The 14,693-nt window shown below is 40.9% G+C and overlaps 1 protein-coding gene across 17 annotated transcripts in view; it reads right to left on the bottom strand.

Annotated features, from left to right (window-relative positions):
- The window catches only part of BIRC6 (baculoviral IAP repeat containing 6), a 141,332-nt gene that overhangs the window by 72,761 nt on the left and 53,878 nt on the right, over window positions 1–14,693 (bottom strand). For 9 of the 17 annotated variants that reach the window (XM_083497035.1, XM_083497026.1, XM_083497027.1 and 6 more), the window contains 11 exons: window positions 12,294–12,509; window positions 9,688–9,871; window positions 8,903–9,058; window positions 7,155–7,288; window positions 6,463–6,616; window positions 5,652–5,768; window positions 4,772–4,926; window positions 3,711–3,837; window positions 3,088–3,198; window positions 1,111–1,244; window positions 429–556 (listed from right to left, as the gene is read on the bottom strand). In XM_083497035.1, coding sequence (XP_083353161.1) covers window positions 429–556; window positions 1,111–1,244; window positions 3,088–3,198; window positions 3,711–3,837; window positions 4,772–4,926; window positions 5,652–5,768; window positions 6,463–6,616; window positions 7,155–7,288; window positions 8,903–9,058; window positions 9,688–9,871; window positions 12,294–12,509 — 1,616 coding nt within the window. Of the gene's footprint in view, window positions 1–428; window positions 557–1,110; window positions 1,245–3,087; window positions 3,199–3,710; window positions 3,838–4,771; window positions 4,927–5,651; window positions 5,769–6,462; window positions 6,617–7,154; window positions 7,325–8,902; window positions 9,059–9,687; window positions 9,872–12,293; window positions 12,510–14,693 lie in introns of all 17 variants that reach the window. The other 8 variants (XM_083497033.1, XM_083497024.1, XM_083497039.1 and 5 more) reach the window with 1 other exon arrangement.

Genomic DNA, 14,693 nt, shown 5'->3' with positions numbered 1-14,693 from the left:
GTACTGAGAGACCAGGGTCCAAATCCTAACTAGCCATGAAGCTTTCTGGGTAATCTTGAAGCCGTGTCACCATCTTTCAACCTAACCTACCTCAAAAGGTTGACCTCACTGGAGGCAAGGTGTGATATTATTGTAATAATAAGTAAAAAGAAAGAGCATAGTCCCTTCCACCTCTACAATTCTGTGAAATGCTGAAAATCTGACAGTAAAAAATTATCTTGTTTCTTTTCATAAATTTAGATTTCAACTAGCGATGCGAAGGCTTGGAAAAAAACCTGGGGAAAATGTGTGTTTGGGGGGGGGACCTGGAAAAATTGCAACAACAGAGTGGGGGGTGGGGAATCCAATCCACCCCAGACCTTCACACCTTTAATTTTAACCCAACTTTGAACCTTAAATAAAAGTATTTATAATAATCAAAAGTTTACCTCTCCGTTGAAAGAATATGTATTAATTTTAATAAAAATTCACTGAACATCTGAGGGCATGTTGAAGAAAGGTGCACTTGTAAACGAGTAAGAAATTCTTGCATAGCTTGAGTAGCTGTTGGACCAACCTAGGGGGAGGGAAAGATTTAAAAAGGTATTTTGATTATGTTCTGAAGAATGGCATTTTCTGAAACAGTTCCCAAGCCCTTGTCATTATAGATGGCTAGATAAAGAGTCTTACAAGCTCAATCAGAACTGAGGCTGGTGACAATGCTATCCCACTTTCAGTGGAACATGCACTCTATGCTCCACATGACTAATAACGTGTGATGAGATAGTGGAGCACATGAGAAATCCTTTCCCACTGTGTCTTCGAGAAAAGGCCTGAAGGGAGGAGGGGGGAGCCTGCCAAATGTTCATAGGCAGTCCTTGAGAGCTGGAACCCTGCACATGCTAACTCCTTCTTAAGATTCACATGTACATGGTGGAAGGCAGTAAATAGTTTTATAGTATTGACAAAGCTGGTACGTAGTCATTATGATTAAGAAACAGACAAGTAGAGAATGCTGACAGGAAGCAATCAGTCTTCAGTCATTCAGTGTTATTTCACACACAAGCTTTTCACCATCCTTAGGTGAGCTGAATGCCACCAACATTTGTTTACAGCAAATAAAAATAATACCTGTGGACTATGTTGATTTGTTCCATGAGGGTTGGTTCCCGAAAGAAACTTCACTAAAACATGAATGAGGTTGGAATCTGACACCAACAGTTGGGCAGTACTTTCCTGAGATGTAATGGCACTGCTGGGACCAGCTGTAAGACAAAGTTTTTAAAAAGTAAAATTCCCAAATAGCTACACTGTTTCATCCAGTACAGAAAAGGCCGTGCTCTGTATCGTCTTATAGCACCAGGCAAAGGTTTAGTCAAAGTTTCTGTGGAAATGTTTACCCAAAAACTGTTTAGATTTTGTTGTCGTTCTAACTCATGTTGCTGAGCCTGTGAGTGTTCCAACCTTTCCTGTTTCATCCTTTATTTTGAGCTTTTGAATAATAAATTTTCATTTCATTTCTCTTTCATACTCTATTTTTGTAAGGAAAAATGCTGCAGGGCTGCAGTTTGCATGGCTGCCGCTATGAGCTGCAGGGTGACTACAGAACTACAGGCAGATGCCTCAGGCAGCCAAGTGGGAGCAAGAAGGAGGTAACCAGCGGCAGGCAGGTGGGTAAATCAGCACAGTGTGGCTTTGCAAACCTTTCTGTTCTCCCTCTGTTGCTGGTTGGTTTGGGAGACAGGGTGCAAGGGAGTAGGCAACGGAGGAAGGGGGCAGGCAAGTGGCCAAGACACGCCTTCCCATGCCCTTCCAGTCTCCCCTTTGTCTGCCCCTTACTTACAGAAGGAAAAGTGCATTTAAAAATGCACACTTTCTTCCGGCCGTGGCGCAAGAGCAGTGAAGGGCAGAAATACTTCCACATCTTCATTCCCCTCCTCATCACCAGTGGCAGCAATGACAGGAGGATCTTCGGATTGGGGGTGGCTGTGGGGGGTGGGGAGGTTTGAGCAAACTGTGAGGGGATGGAGATTGGCAATGGGGTGGCGGTTTTGGTTGGTAAGCTGCAATGGAAGAATTAGGGTGGGTTAAAGGAAGCAGTGAGGGGGTGGGAGCTGAAGGGAGCGGGGGGGGGGCTGGCCATGGTACAAAGGTTGGCAGCGTTGGCAAGGGGTGAGTGGATTGGCAACCAAAGCAAACAGGAGCAGAGGCCCCCAGTTAATAAATTTCCAATTAACCTAAATTAATTTGTACTTCCCTATTTTTGAGCCCAAGGTACTATCTGGCAGTTTCTTAAATGCCAAGGGGTGATACTATGAATTGCGTTCTTCTACATTTAGAAGAATATTAAGACTGTGTACTTTTGGCTGTTCTGGTGAAGGCAGTGGCTCTCACACATGCAGTCAAAGACTCTTGTCAAGAAGCTACTGGACCCATATCACTTCCCTGTTCACTCTTGGGCACAGATCCTGCCTGCAAGACAACCTCTACAACTTTCAGAGCCAAAGAAAGGTCCATCAGCAAAGGAGATGAAGCTGCAGCTCTGTTGCTACTTATAGCCAAGCTGGTCCCAGGAGGAACAACAAATGCAATTAAGTAGGAAACTAGAAATTCCGTTACGGAACTTAAGTGGCCATTTTCAGGCTTGCAATGAGCTTCCGAGGCTGATATCTGCTACCCAGAGAAAATGAGTTAAATGGGTAACTCAGTGAAGATCTCTGCGCAAATGCACCTCTCCATCCACTTAAACAGCAAGTATGTTACGATCCCTGTATCTTCTTTGCACAAGGGAAAAAACCACCAAGTTTTTCACAATATAAAACATGGTTCCTTAAGTATTTAAATATCTAACTCAAACACCCCATGATACCCCATGAAGGCTTTTATTTTAAATTTGCTATTACTTATACTGCTACATAATGGACTGATAATGCTAGATAAGAGCCTCCTTGTTAAGTTTTTATTGACTTAGAACAGATGTGCTGGCATGTCTATCACTTACATTCAAACTAAATCAAACCAATTTAAAGATTTAGTATTTTTAAAAAATAAATCAAAATTATATTTTTAACATAGGCTTTAGAAGTGCAACATTCCAGAGGAACTTACAGTTGAATTGCATGTTCGTCATGAGGGTTAGACTATGGAGTACAAGGCACCATGTTCTCAGTAAGGTATTAGGATACCATGCCAGGACAGTCAGGAAGCTAGTTACTGATGCTGTAACAAATACACAGTTCAAAACAACATATCACAAAAGAATAGTGGAAGGGTTTTTTTTTAATTACTGGAAACTTCAGTTATGGGGGGAGAGGAGAATGAAAATATCACTTTTTAGAAAGGCAAAAGCTGGCAAATATCTGGATCTCTCAAGCTGGAGAATGCACTGAACAACCAATCTGAGTAATAAGCACATGGGTAGGAGATTAAACTGATGTGAGCAAGGCCAGATAAGAAATTTCACAGGTTCACCAGCACCCAAGAACAAAAATTAACTGCAGAACTCATCCACAGCAGAGAGCTGCCTAGCCTCAACTTTGCCATTTCTTTGCAGAATAAATTAAGGCGAAGATTATGTTGCCATGATTTTTTTGGCACCTTGCCTAGAAGACAAGAGGGCCCCAAGGGGTGAGAAGCTGCTGCAGACCTTCACAAGTACAGCACTACACCAATAGTGTAAAAATGCTGTCTTACACTATGAAGAAATACACACACACACTGATGCTGCTTACCTTGATTTAAGGGAATGACAGGTGTCCGGTTGGCATTATACAAGAAAACATCAGTGCAGTTGTCTTTAGTCCCAGTGGACCCTGAATTCAGGCTTAATGTGAGCCATAACTGTAGAAGGGATTCGAGCTAGAGGATAATGGATAATCAGTTGTCATTTTCCAAACATATTTAGGAAAAGGTTATGGAACTCGGAAGTCAGGGATGTGCAATAAATGGGTAACTCAAGAAGTCCAACATTAATTTGTCTCCTGTGTTCTTTTGTAACACACTCCTACTATTGTAGGATGTATTTACTGCATTCTGTGTCATTTTGATCTTAAGTAAGCCAACAAGCATATGGTTGGCAAAAGGCAAAGAAAGAAGAGCCATCTCATTGATGTAACAGTAACTATAACAACCAGTTCAGTTTCTGGAAACTTAGTATTGTTTTTTAAATAATAAAAAATCCAGCATTAGCAAGTTTCACTCTTCCGATGTTGTAGGCAAACCTATACAAACACCAGTTGAACAAGCTGCATTGCACTATTAAGCTAAAGAGTCTATCCGAAATTGCCTCAGGATCTGCAGACACAGCACACGTATTTTAGAAACACAAATTGCTTTTATAGTTTGCCACTGCAGGCATAAGCACACTGTCCAAAATGATAAAGCTTAGCTTCTCTAAGGTTTTTCTAATATTGTGACCTCAAAGTGCAACAGTTATTGTTCAAAAATTATTTTTACATGCCTGTAATATAACAGCACAACAGTGGAAACTAAGCTCTGGATCAATTCTTCGCCCAACAGGAAACCTGCCAGCTCTGCACTATATTGCTTGCTCTAAGATGGAACAGTACAGCTATAAAAAGGTGTACCAAAGAGCAAGACCACCTAGCTATAAGGATCTGGAAATACACCTGAGGCAATTTTTGTGTGTGTAAGTTAAACCAACATGTGATCAGACATACCGCCCTAACACCAGCAGAGAAGAATTAACTTACTAAAGGTATTGCACCCGTTAATGCATGTATATCATTCTCAGAAGCCAACAAAGAAAAACTCTCTACAAACAATTACATACCTGAACATGATGGACTTGTAGCATAGAGAACAGTTTGTTGAAGCATGCACTTAACATTGGTATGGAGGACAGCTGGATAATAAACTGGTTGTTCTGATTTGATGCATGCAGCCCCTGTAACAATGAATCATCTGTTCCACTCGGAGACTGAGTTACTGAAAGAAAACACACGCACCAAGGTAAGTTATTTTTAAATGAAAAAGAGAAACTGCATCTTTATCTTTGTCACCAAATAATTAATTTACTCTTTCACAATATGCAGAACAATTCCCCAGAATACAAACTGAATACAGTAATAAGATCTTTAAAAGGACAGCACATGAAGATACTTTGGGTTACACAACAGCTGTGGAAACAGAAGGCTACTTGCACAATAGGGCTTTCCCACCCTGGCCTCACTGCCACAGCCCCCTGACCAACTACTAAGGGTCAGATGATTCTTAGAAATGGCCTGGCTGTGGCACATTGGCTGCAATGGAAGGCAGAATAAAAAAAAAATCAAGCAAAAGCAGCTTTCACAAGTACAGTTCATGCAAATAGCTATTTTGGTCTTTGCCCTCTTTAAGGTGTGAGGGTGTGAGGGTGTGTATGCAACTGCTTATTTCCATATGACTAAAAAACCTCTACAAATTAATCAGATAATTAATCCCACTCACTTCTGAAAAATCACAGATAGTTAAAGGGCACAGGCCTGGTTATAGAGGAGTTTTCTCCCCTGGTGCCTAAAGATATGTTGTGCATGCGTCCTCAGCTAGTAAGGGTAGTTAAAGTGCTTTGCATTCTAGCTAGCTACCAGATAACTGAGCTTTTAGGATGTTGGTTAACGAGAAAAGATTACCGCAACGTTCAGAGATGTTTATTTTTAACTGTGCAAATTTACATGTAGGAGATGTGTTGGTTAATGCCTGCAGAATGGAATCAGCTTCCAGAGTAGACATCATTTTCAGCATCAGTTCTGCTTGTTGTTCAAGTCCAACCTCTAAGCGCGCATCTAAAGCTTTGGAAAGCAGCATAATGTCAGCATTTAAATTACAAATTTGTGACCTATTACACATTTAAATAGTAAAATTTTATCAAATGTTAACAGATCATCATAAAATGCTTAGGCCTATGGTACTGACTGTTTCTGTTGCTAGATATGGGGTTTGGTGTATGAACTATGGTGTATGAAAAAAGTAGGACACATAATGCAGATAAGTAAAAGCAGGTTTTAAGTAAATCCAGAGACTTAGGTCAACAAAGTTAGGTGTCTGTCCTCAACCTACAACTGTTATTTTCAGGAGCAAGATTTAGTTCAATAATTTTTGGAACAAATACCAACTGAATGGGCCTTTTTACTGAACACAACTGGGTTTTTACACTGTAGCCACAATACAGAGAGCCACATGTCTAGCTCCATTTGTCCAGCAGGACACTGGACTTTCCCGAACCACCCCCTTTCCTCAATAATCCACAGGGCTTCTGGGAACTGGGGAACCTTCCAGTTTTCACTGTGTCACAGGTATGCCAAATATAGCTCTTTGGAAACATGCATTTGTATACTTTTAATTATATCTCAACAGTCTGGCATAGAACATTGCATAATTCAAATATCTAAATAATCATATTGTGACTGTCACATTAGCAAAAGCAACAACAGCTCCTCCAACAAGCCAAAAAGTACACAAGGTAAGATTATGGCTATTGCTTACCTTGAGAGACTGATACGCTCACAGTTTGTGACCCATTCTTCTCTGTTGTAACTGGTGGTTTTGCCACAGAGATTCCAACACCTCCAATGTAAGGGTTGTAATTATATGTACCGTAGTCAGCACCCCAGTAATCATACCACGTGCTGCTTATAGGCTTTATAAAATAAAATGAGATACAAATTTATTATTCAGATTATTTCTATTTAAAAAACCTACTTTTTCTACTGCTACATTTTGAAGTAGGATTATAAATGGTACTTTAGAAGTTATAATAAATTGGAATAGCAACATGTTTTGCTAGGCACTGCAGAGAAGCAAATGACAGGAGTATCCTCTAAAGTGTTTTCAAATTAAGCCACAGTACAGAAAGAGAAGAAAAAGAAAGCACCCAAATACATCATGATGAGAGGCTATGTTTCCAAATGCTGATGAATTTTTATTAAAAAGCCCAATGCCTTTGAGCATTGAAGGAGGTATTTTCCAGGTATCTCTGAAAGTAGATGAAACTCCGAAAGACAGCCTTTTGGCAGAAACACCATAGGCATTTAATAAAAATTCACCAGCATCTTGAAACTTTCTCTTTCTCTGACAGTTCATTCTGTATCACACATAAAAGACTAAGGAGATAACTTTGGGAAAAGTTGCACTGTGTTAAAGATATAAGCTTTTTTGAAAACTCATGCACGCCATACCTTGAAGACTTTCGCTGCAAGGGGATCTTTCTCTAAGTCAATATCTAAAGGATCAATATCGACTTCCATCAGGTCTTGTAGTAACTCAAGATCAATGTCTTTATCTTTTTCCAAAGATGACAGAGGTGGAGTACCTTTAGGTGATTCAAAGAGCTTAATACCACCATGCTCTGTAAAGGTTCATAACAGACAAAACTGGCAAAAGGCTGTGTAACTTAAGGGTCAACCAGTCTACCTAGCCCAGAACTCACATGAATGATTTCTAGAAGGTTTAACAGGCTCTGGTTTTCTACGCATCCTCTGTCACTATAGCTAGTGCACCAACCCCGCCCCCCGCAACCTTTGTTTCATCAAGGGGCATAAACTCTGAGCTTGTTATTTACTCTAGAGATCTGGTGTACCACCACAGCTGCCATGGGCAGGATCAAGTTATCAAATATTTAAGACTATATTAAAGAACCAAACAGTGTTTGAAACTCCCATTGTTCTAGGCGCATTTTGCGACAGGGAATTTCATTAGTGCGAGCAGTTTCTGAGCTCTGGGTGCAGTACTGTGCTTAAGATTTCAGTTTAAAACAGCAGAGTGGAAGGAAAGGAAGACCTTTTTCTGCCTCCCCACTTCCAGCTACTTTCTGAAGACTGGAGAAGAGACCCTGTGTGTGTGTGTGTGTGTGTGTAGTGTAGTGTAGTTAAGAATATTAGGGGAGTGGGCAGGGGAAGGACTAGACCATGTGAAAAATGAACATAATATTTTAGCTGCAGTTCATTCATTTTTAGCTTTGTTATTCTTGTTATAAAAAAAAGCATGCCTAGACATTCTGTTGCTGCGCCCATAACCTAGGTTTAAGGTGCCATTTAGCTCCTAGCTTTCATACCTCAGTTTCTAACACTGGAACCAGACTAGTAAAAGGGCATTTTTTGGACCTGCTGTTTAAAACATAGCAATATTCCAATACACAGAGTGTTAGGCATCTGTAAAACATCTGTTTCACAATGAATAACTTTGTTAATTTAAGTTACAGGTAATGATGTCCCGCTTGGGACATTGGAATGTCTTCTTGAACAATATGAGAAGAGACACAGGAGGCTGATGGGGGAAAGAGAGAATTGCCCTGGCTGATTTTGGGCGAGTCTACCACCCTCTGCACCTATTCTCATACAGTCTAGAAGAGTCACATGACACTCTGGAGAGGCTTTCTGGGGATGCATGTGGGTCAGAAAACTTTACTTCCAGGAACCTCCTTAAGTTTATTTATAAGATCTAAGCCAATGCTTTTCATCTTTATTTGAATCACTGCAAACACTGTTTTAATTAAAAACACACACACAAACACAGTGGTGCCTCGCAAGACGAAATTAATCTGTTCCGTGAGTCTCTTCGTCTTGCGGTTTTTTCGTCTTGCGAAGCACGGCTATTAGCGGCTATTAACAGCTTAGCGGCTTTAAGAAAAAGGAAACAAACTCGCAAGAACTCGCAAGACGTTTCGTCTTGCGAAGCAAGCCCATAGGGAAATTCGTCTTGCGGAACGACTCAAAAAACGGAAAACTCTTTCGTCTTGCGAGGCATTCGTCTAGTGAGGTACCACTGGACTATTATTGACAGAACCAGTTTAGTTATTTGTTACCCTTTTTAAAATTCTGATTTTTTAAACTGCTTCTGAAATGGTGGTAAATCTATTGGTTAGATGGCAAAACTGTAGCAACAGCTTGCAAAAGGCTCATTACCCCTCTGCAAAGTATATATTTACCTGTGATGTCATGTGTCAAAGGCTCATCAATAGTTTCTACTAACTGAACTGCAGACTGCTGAAGAGCATCATCCGAGTCTGCAGCTGAAGCGCCTGCCTCTTCTCCCATTGCAGCTTCCTCCATGGCTTCAGCAGCTATAGGAGCCAACAATTCTCCTGAATATGCCAGAACACAATTAATTTACTGAAGTGGTCAAAGAAAAACAAACTGGTGCATATTGCTTGAATACTAGCATTACTCAATTCCATGTTCTGAACTAAGAAGGTTATCATTTCAACATAGATCAGAGAGCACAATAGCACTCAAAACTGACTATACAAGTTGCATTTGCTTTTATGCCCAATCTAACCTATCCAGAAAACTTGCAAGAAAACATACATACCTCAATAATTCTGTCTACACAAGACAGCCCCAACAAGATCAGACCACGTGGTCAAGCAGAAATCTTATTTCTAAATGCTGATGTGGAGGGTGGAAGGCCTAGAATATCTCACAGCTGGAGACACAGACCACCCTTCTCCAAACCATCTTTGGGCCTCAGCATTGTCTGTCACTATCTGCTCCCCTCCCACTGTTTTCTACACCAGACAGGCTAGTTGCCATTTACTGAGGCAGCTGGATGCTACCACATGAGGGTCCTGCCAAACTGCTGGAAGTCAACTAGTCAATAAAGTTGTGGCTCATATTCACCCCATGTTACTATGTTGGCTATTACATCTTCCATCCTCCCCACTGTATGCACTACTATCATTCTGCTTGATAAGTATCTGGAGTTTCAACAAACCTGCTAGGATGTCTTGCAGCATACACGTCAGAGAATACTGAGCCCATGCTCCTCCCCAAGAGATATCACCTCTGTTAAAGTCTGTCCCAACCAGAAGCAACAGTAGCCTTTCCAGCTGAGCTTCGTTCACAATTTCACACAAATGAATTGTAGGTCTTGTAGCATTGGCAATTCTAGCAAGAACCTGGAATGGAATTTCAGAAATGAAAGGTTGCATGCATAATTCTACCCGCAAATGTTTGCTTGCAACCATTTATTTATTATGCCAAATTTATAACCCACTTTTCTTCTCTGAAGGGAGCCAAGGGCAGCTATGGGGTATAACATTTCTACAAAAGTAAGACCTGAATGACAATAATGGATGGAGCCTCAGGTATACAGCCTAGTATAACTCAAAGGGACTCTCTCGCTGGAAATCTATGCAACAGCTTCAAGACAGGTAAACAGTCAATATCAGGAATGGCTTACCCAATTATGTCTTCAGGTGTGTACCTGAAGAAGTGTGCATGCACACGAAAGCTCATACCAAGAATCAACTTAGTTGGTCTTTAAGGTGCTACTGGAAGGATTTTTTTTATTTTGACTATGGCAGACCAACACAGCTACCTATCTGTAACTGGAACCAATTATGTTTGTCATAAAAATAAACGTTGCTATTAGTCTTGTATCTTGGAAAATGTATGATTTAAGAAATACACAAGTATCGCATAAACTAGAAAATATGGTCATATATATTATAGTGGAAGATGCATTCAGCAGAGTAAGGTGTACAGGATAAATGCGTAACACTTCTGGCATGACATCTCATGAAGATGCCCTCCTTCCCTCCTAGTTGGAGCTAGTTGTGAGGAAAGAAGTCTCTGTCCTAAGGGAGCCCTCCTTTCTATTTCTGAATATCCATTATTTTCCATTTTATCTCGGGAGCAGTTTTTAGGAGAAGATGGGTCTTAAGTGGGTATGGATGGATTGGCAAATGACTTAGCTCAGTGGGTAGAGCACAAGACTCTTAATCTCACAGCCCTGGGTTCAAGCCCCACATTGGGCAAGATTCCTACACTGCAGAGGGTTGCACTAGTTGACCCTCGTGGTCCCTTCCAACTCTACAATTCTATGACTAAGACTTGCATGAATGAAAGCCTTTCCACTAAGGCAAAGCCACAATCTGATATAACCCATTGTTTTTCCTTTCAGCATGAGTGCAGAGAGAAAAATGAAATGTTTGTTTTTACATGGACATATCAGGAAAAGGAGCAATGATGCACACTTAGTTGAAGATTCACCATGTTTGAAAAAATACTTGCGTCTCCCAGATATCTTCCTTCTGTCATATAAAACATGTGCAGGCAATGGGCAATACCTAATTATGCCCATCCACAAGGAAAACAGATTTCCATGACAAAAGGAGACTTCCCCTCCCCCCTCCCTCGGATGACTATGCTATCAAGTAGGAAATAGCTCCTATTATTATTATTATTATTATTATTATTATTATTATTATTATTCTGCCCTATACCCAGGGGTCTCAGGGCGGTTCACAGAACAAACACCTAGTGTTTGAAGGCCAAAAACACAGAAGACTTGTGGAAGTAGGTTGCTCTCCTCTTCCTCAAGCTTCAGTTAGTTCCCTGCCTTTGTCCAGAGCAGACAGGAACATAGGAAGCTGCCTTACATGGCTCTGGGCTGCTCTGATTTGCAGTAGGATTGTTCAGGTAGTACAAAGAAGGATTCTTCATGAGTTACTCTTTCTGTTAAAGGTAAGGAAGCAGCTGCTGTGGCCTGGTTTCTTTTGTTCTATATGTTGCCTGTCTGATGCCAACGAGAGATGCTTTCCTGGCTTTGATATGAAGTGAACTGAAGCCTGAGGGAGTGGGGAAACACCAACTTCCTTCTAAGGAGAAATTCCCTTCAGGCGAGACCAACAGTCCCTTCCTTTGCAGTCTCCAATGTACCCTAAACTCTTTTCTGAAGGGTTGGGGAACCCTCCAGAGCAGATGTGGGGCTGCAGTGGGGTTGTGCAAGCAGACATCCACTCACGCAGCACTGGATACCAACCTATTATTTTACACCATGGGATTTTTCTTTGGAAGATCATGCAACTGCAACAAAATTGTAGGACTAGGACACCAAGTTTAGTTTTTGAAACCTTAGTTTGTCCATCAAATTATTTTCCTTTTGTTCTAAGGGGCTCGTGACAGTAAATGTTAGCTAATGTTATCCCCACGGTAACTTTGCAATGGAGATTAGGCTAGGAGGTGATAAACTTTATGGCCAAAACAAGAAGGGTACAAGAACCCAAGTCCTCCAACACATATCCACTACACTGGTTCTCAAAAATCATCAGGTAAATATAAAAAGCGCAGCTTGCTGAAATGAAGGCTTCAGGACTTGATATACAGGTGGCAACCATTTCACATGGGAGTTCCATTCCCACCCCCCACATGCATCAGCAGAGCATACTGTATATGTGTGCCCCATCCTGCCCCCGCCTCCGTTCTGCCTTCTTCCGCACGTTGGTGTTGAGCATCAATTGGACACGCCTAAAATTATCACCACCTGTACTGGTCTTCCCCTTACCGCGCAGGATAATCATGTAATATACTGCATACCTTACATACAAACAGCAGTAGATCAGCATGACAAGTAAAATCCATCGACAAAAGAAAAAGTGCCAACTTTTGCACAACTGAAATACAGCGTTCATGTGCCAACGTAAATGGAAGGGGTTCAATTTCTGGAGTTTCTTTTGCAGTTGATACTTCGGTGTCTAATGTAGAACGAGGCCACTCTGCGGTCCGACGTAAACGAATCAGATCCTTAAAGTGCTGTGTGAGTCAAAAGCACAGAATGTGTTTGCAATTATCCAACTATTTTTTATTAAACAGAAGTTAATATGTTAACACGAAACAATACATAACGAGTTGCATCCAGACTGTCAGCTCCATGAATGGAGGCAACTCCCAATGGAGAAAAGAGGGAAGGAGATTTTGACCTTTCCCTACAGATGCAGGCATCATTCACATGCTGTTCCAGAAGACCCTGAAATACACACCCCTGGGCAGCCTGGGGTGTTCCCCCCCAACAAAAAAAATCACTGAAGATTGCTTCTTTCCACTTGTACCTAAAGAAGCATCCAGTTCCATTGCCGACAAGTCTGAATCCAGTCCGTTATTTAACAATTTCAAATATAATAATATCCCTTTAAGAATACAAAACATCTCTAATTTCACTATTATAGTACTTCTAATAATAACAATAATAGAACATTACTTTTAATTGATCATTAAGGGTGAATAAGGCACTATCGTCAAACTTTTGTCAAAAGGAAATAAAGTGATTGTTATTCCACAAGGTAATTTTCATGGATCTACCTTCTCATATCTGCATATAGTCATTTCACTTTAGAAATGAACACTATGACTCATATTCCATAACATTAACAGGCTAATCATATTTTCCATTGTGATTCAACCGGCCATCAAGCAATCAGTAGCCATTCCTACATCTGTATTCTCAAATCTATCCATTTAAGTCGTTGAGGAGAACTTGAAAAGGAAGCTACAGGATCACATATCCCTAAATATGTTAAAGACTAAAATGCCAGAACTTTCTTTCCCATGTGCCATTAGAATAGATATGTGATTCCTCACACTGCCAACACTTGTCCTGCACCAGATTCAAAACAGACTTTTGTTGAGTGAGGTATCATTGAGGTGGTACCTTAAAAGTAATTCTGTTTCAAATGCTCTGCTATAGGTTTCTTATCTATCCTCTTGCCAAGTCATTGTCTTTGCTTGGTATGTCCCAATTTCTTCACTGGCAGTTTGCATTTTTTGGTGCAGAAGGTATGGATCTGATGTGTAGAGATCCTTCCTATTCTAATTGATTCAAGAGGGTTCTGGAAGCTTCTCTGTGTGTTACAAGCTGGAAGTTTAAAGCTAACAAGCAAGCTTCTATTCTGGCCTTCAGAGAAGCTGAACAGCTGGTTTAAACTGGTTCTGTTATCTCTTTCACTCAAGTTCATGCTGAATATAAGAACAGGCCAGAAGAAGCTTGAGTTTTACTTTCTGTCTCTCTTTCCTTCTGGTGTGGTGTTCCTTCTGGTGTGGTGTTCTGTACATGCTTAGGTGTTAAGGTTTTAACTTATTAAAACTTATATATTTAAGTCTGATTTCTTATGGACTGTGCCGATCCTGAAGATGTATTAGATTTGTGACCATTAAGCTCATTTGTCTTCAGTAGTAAAACTCTGCTGGACGTAGCTAATTGCCTCTGGTCTATTTTTTGGGAATCCTGCAACGTGTTTAAGTTTTTACTCTGCTAACTATACGCTGGGATCTGCTCTGGATCAATATGAGCACAATTCATGACATTTACCATTTTTTTCTGATATGGCAGCAGACCATCAAGTTTGAATGCTAAGAAGGAATGTATTAAGGGGCAGGGGCGGGATGAGTAACTTATAGGCCTCCATCCATTACTAAATCTAATCAGCAATGACCAGCATGCCAAAGGTTTAGGAATCATGGAAGCTGTTATCTAACAGCATATGGAGGGCCACAGGTTAGTTCCCCTGGTATGCATTTACCACATTATCCTTCACTGGCCAAAATAGGAAGAATACCTTCTCTATGAGTTGGTGTTCTAACTAGGCCATGCTTCATGGTTAATACAACAACATCATCATGTAAAAATATCCAAACAGACTAGGGGTTGCATCCAAAGGTGCCAGTCATCCAATAGTGTGTCAGATAGTAAAACTTCTCTCAGCGTAACAGGAGTGGAAGCAATTTTCAACTATTCACTTTATCCCCTGCAGCCCCTCTGCACCCCATCTAAATCTTCTCTGGGAGGTCCACCAATCCTCCTGAGTACTTAAAGGGTGTCAGGGGACTGTAAGGGGGAGGGTTGACTCCCTTCATGGTCTGCTGACAGAGACCTTACTGTAGGGATCAGATGGGATTACCATGAGGAGTTATAAAATATACATCAAGCCATCGTGTCCACGA

The sequence above is a fragment of the Podarcis liolepis genome, assembly GCF_965112155.1.
Source record: "Podarcis liolepis genome assembly, chromosome: 3".
In the NCBI taxonomy this organism is placed as follows: domain Eukaryota; kingdom Metazoa; phylum Chordata; class Lepidosauria; order Squamata; family Lacertidae; genus Podarcis; species Podarcis liolepis.
The sequence above is the reverse complement of the archived record's forward strand: the minus strand, read 5'-3'. Positions and strand labels throughout refer to the sequence as shown.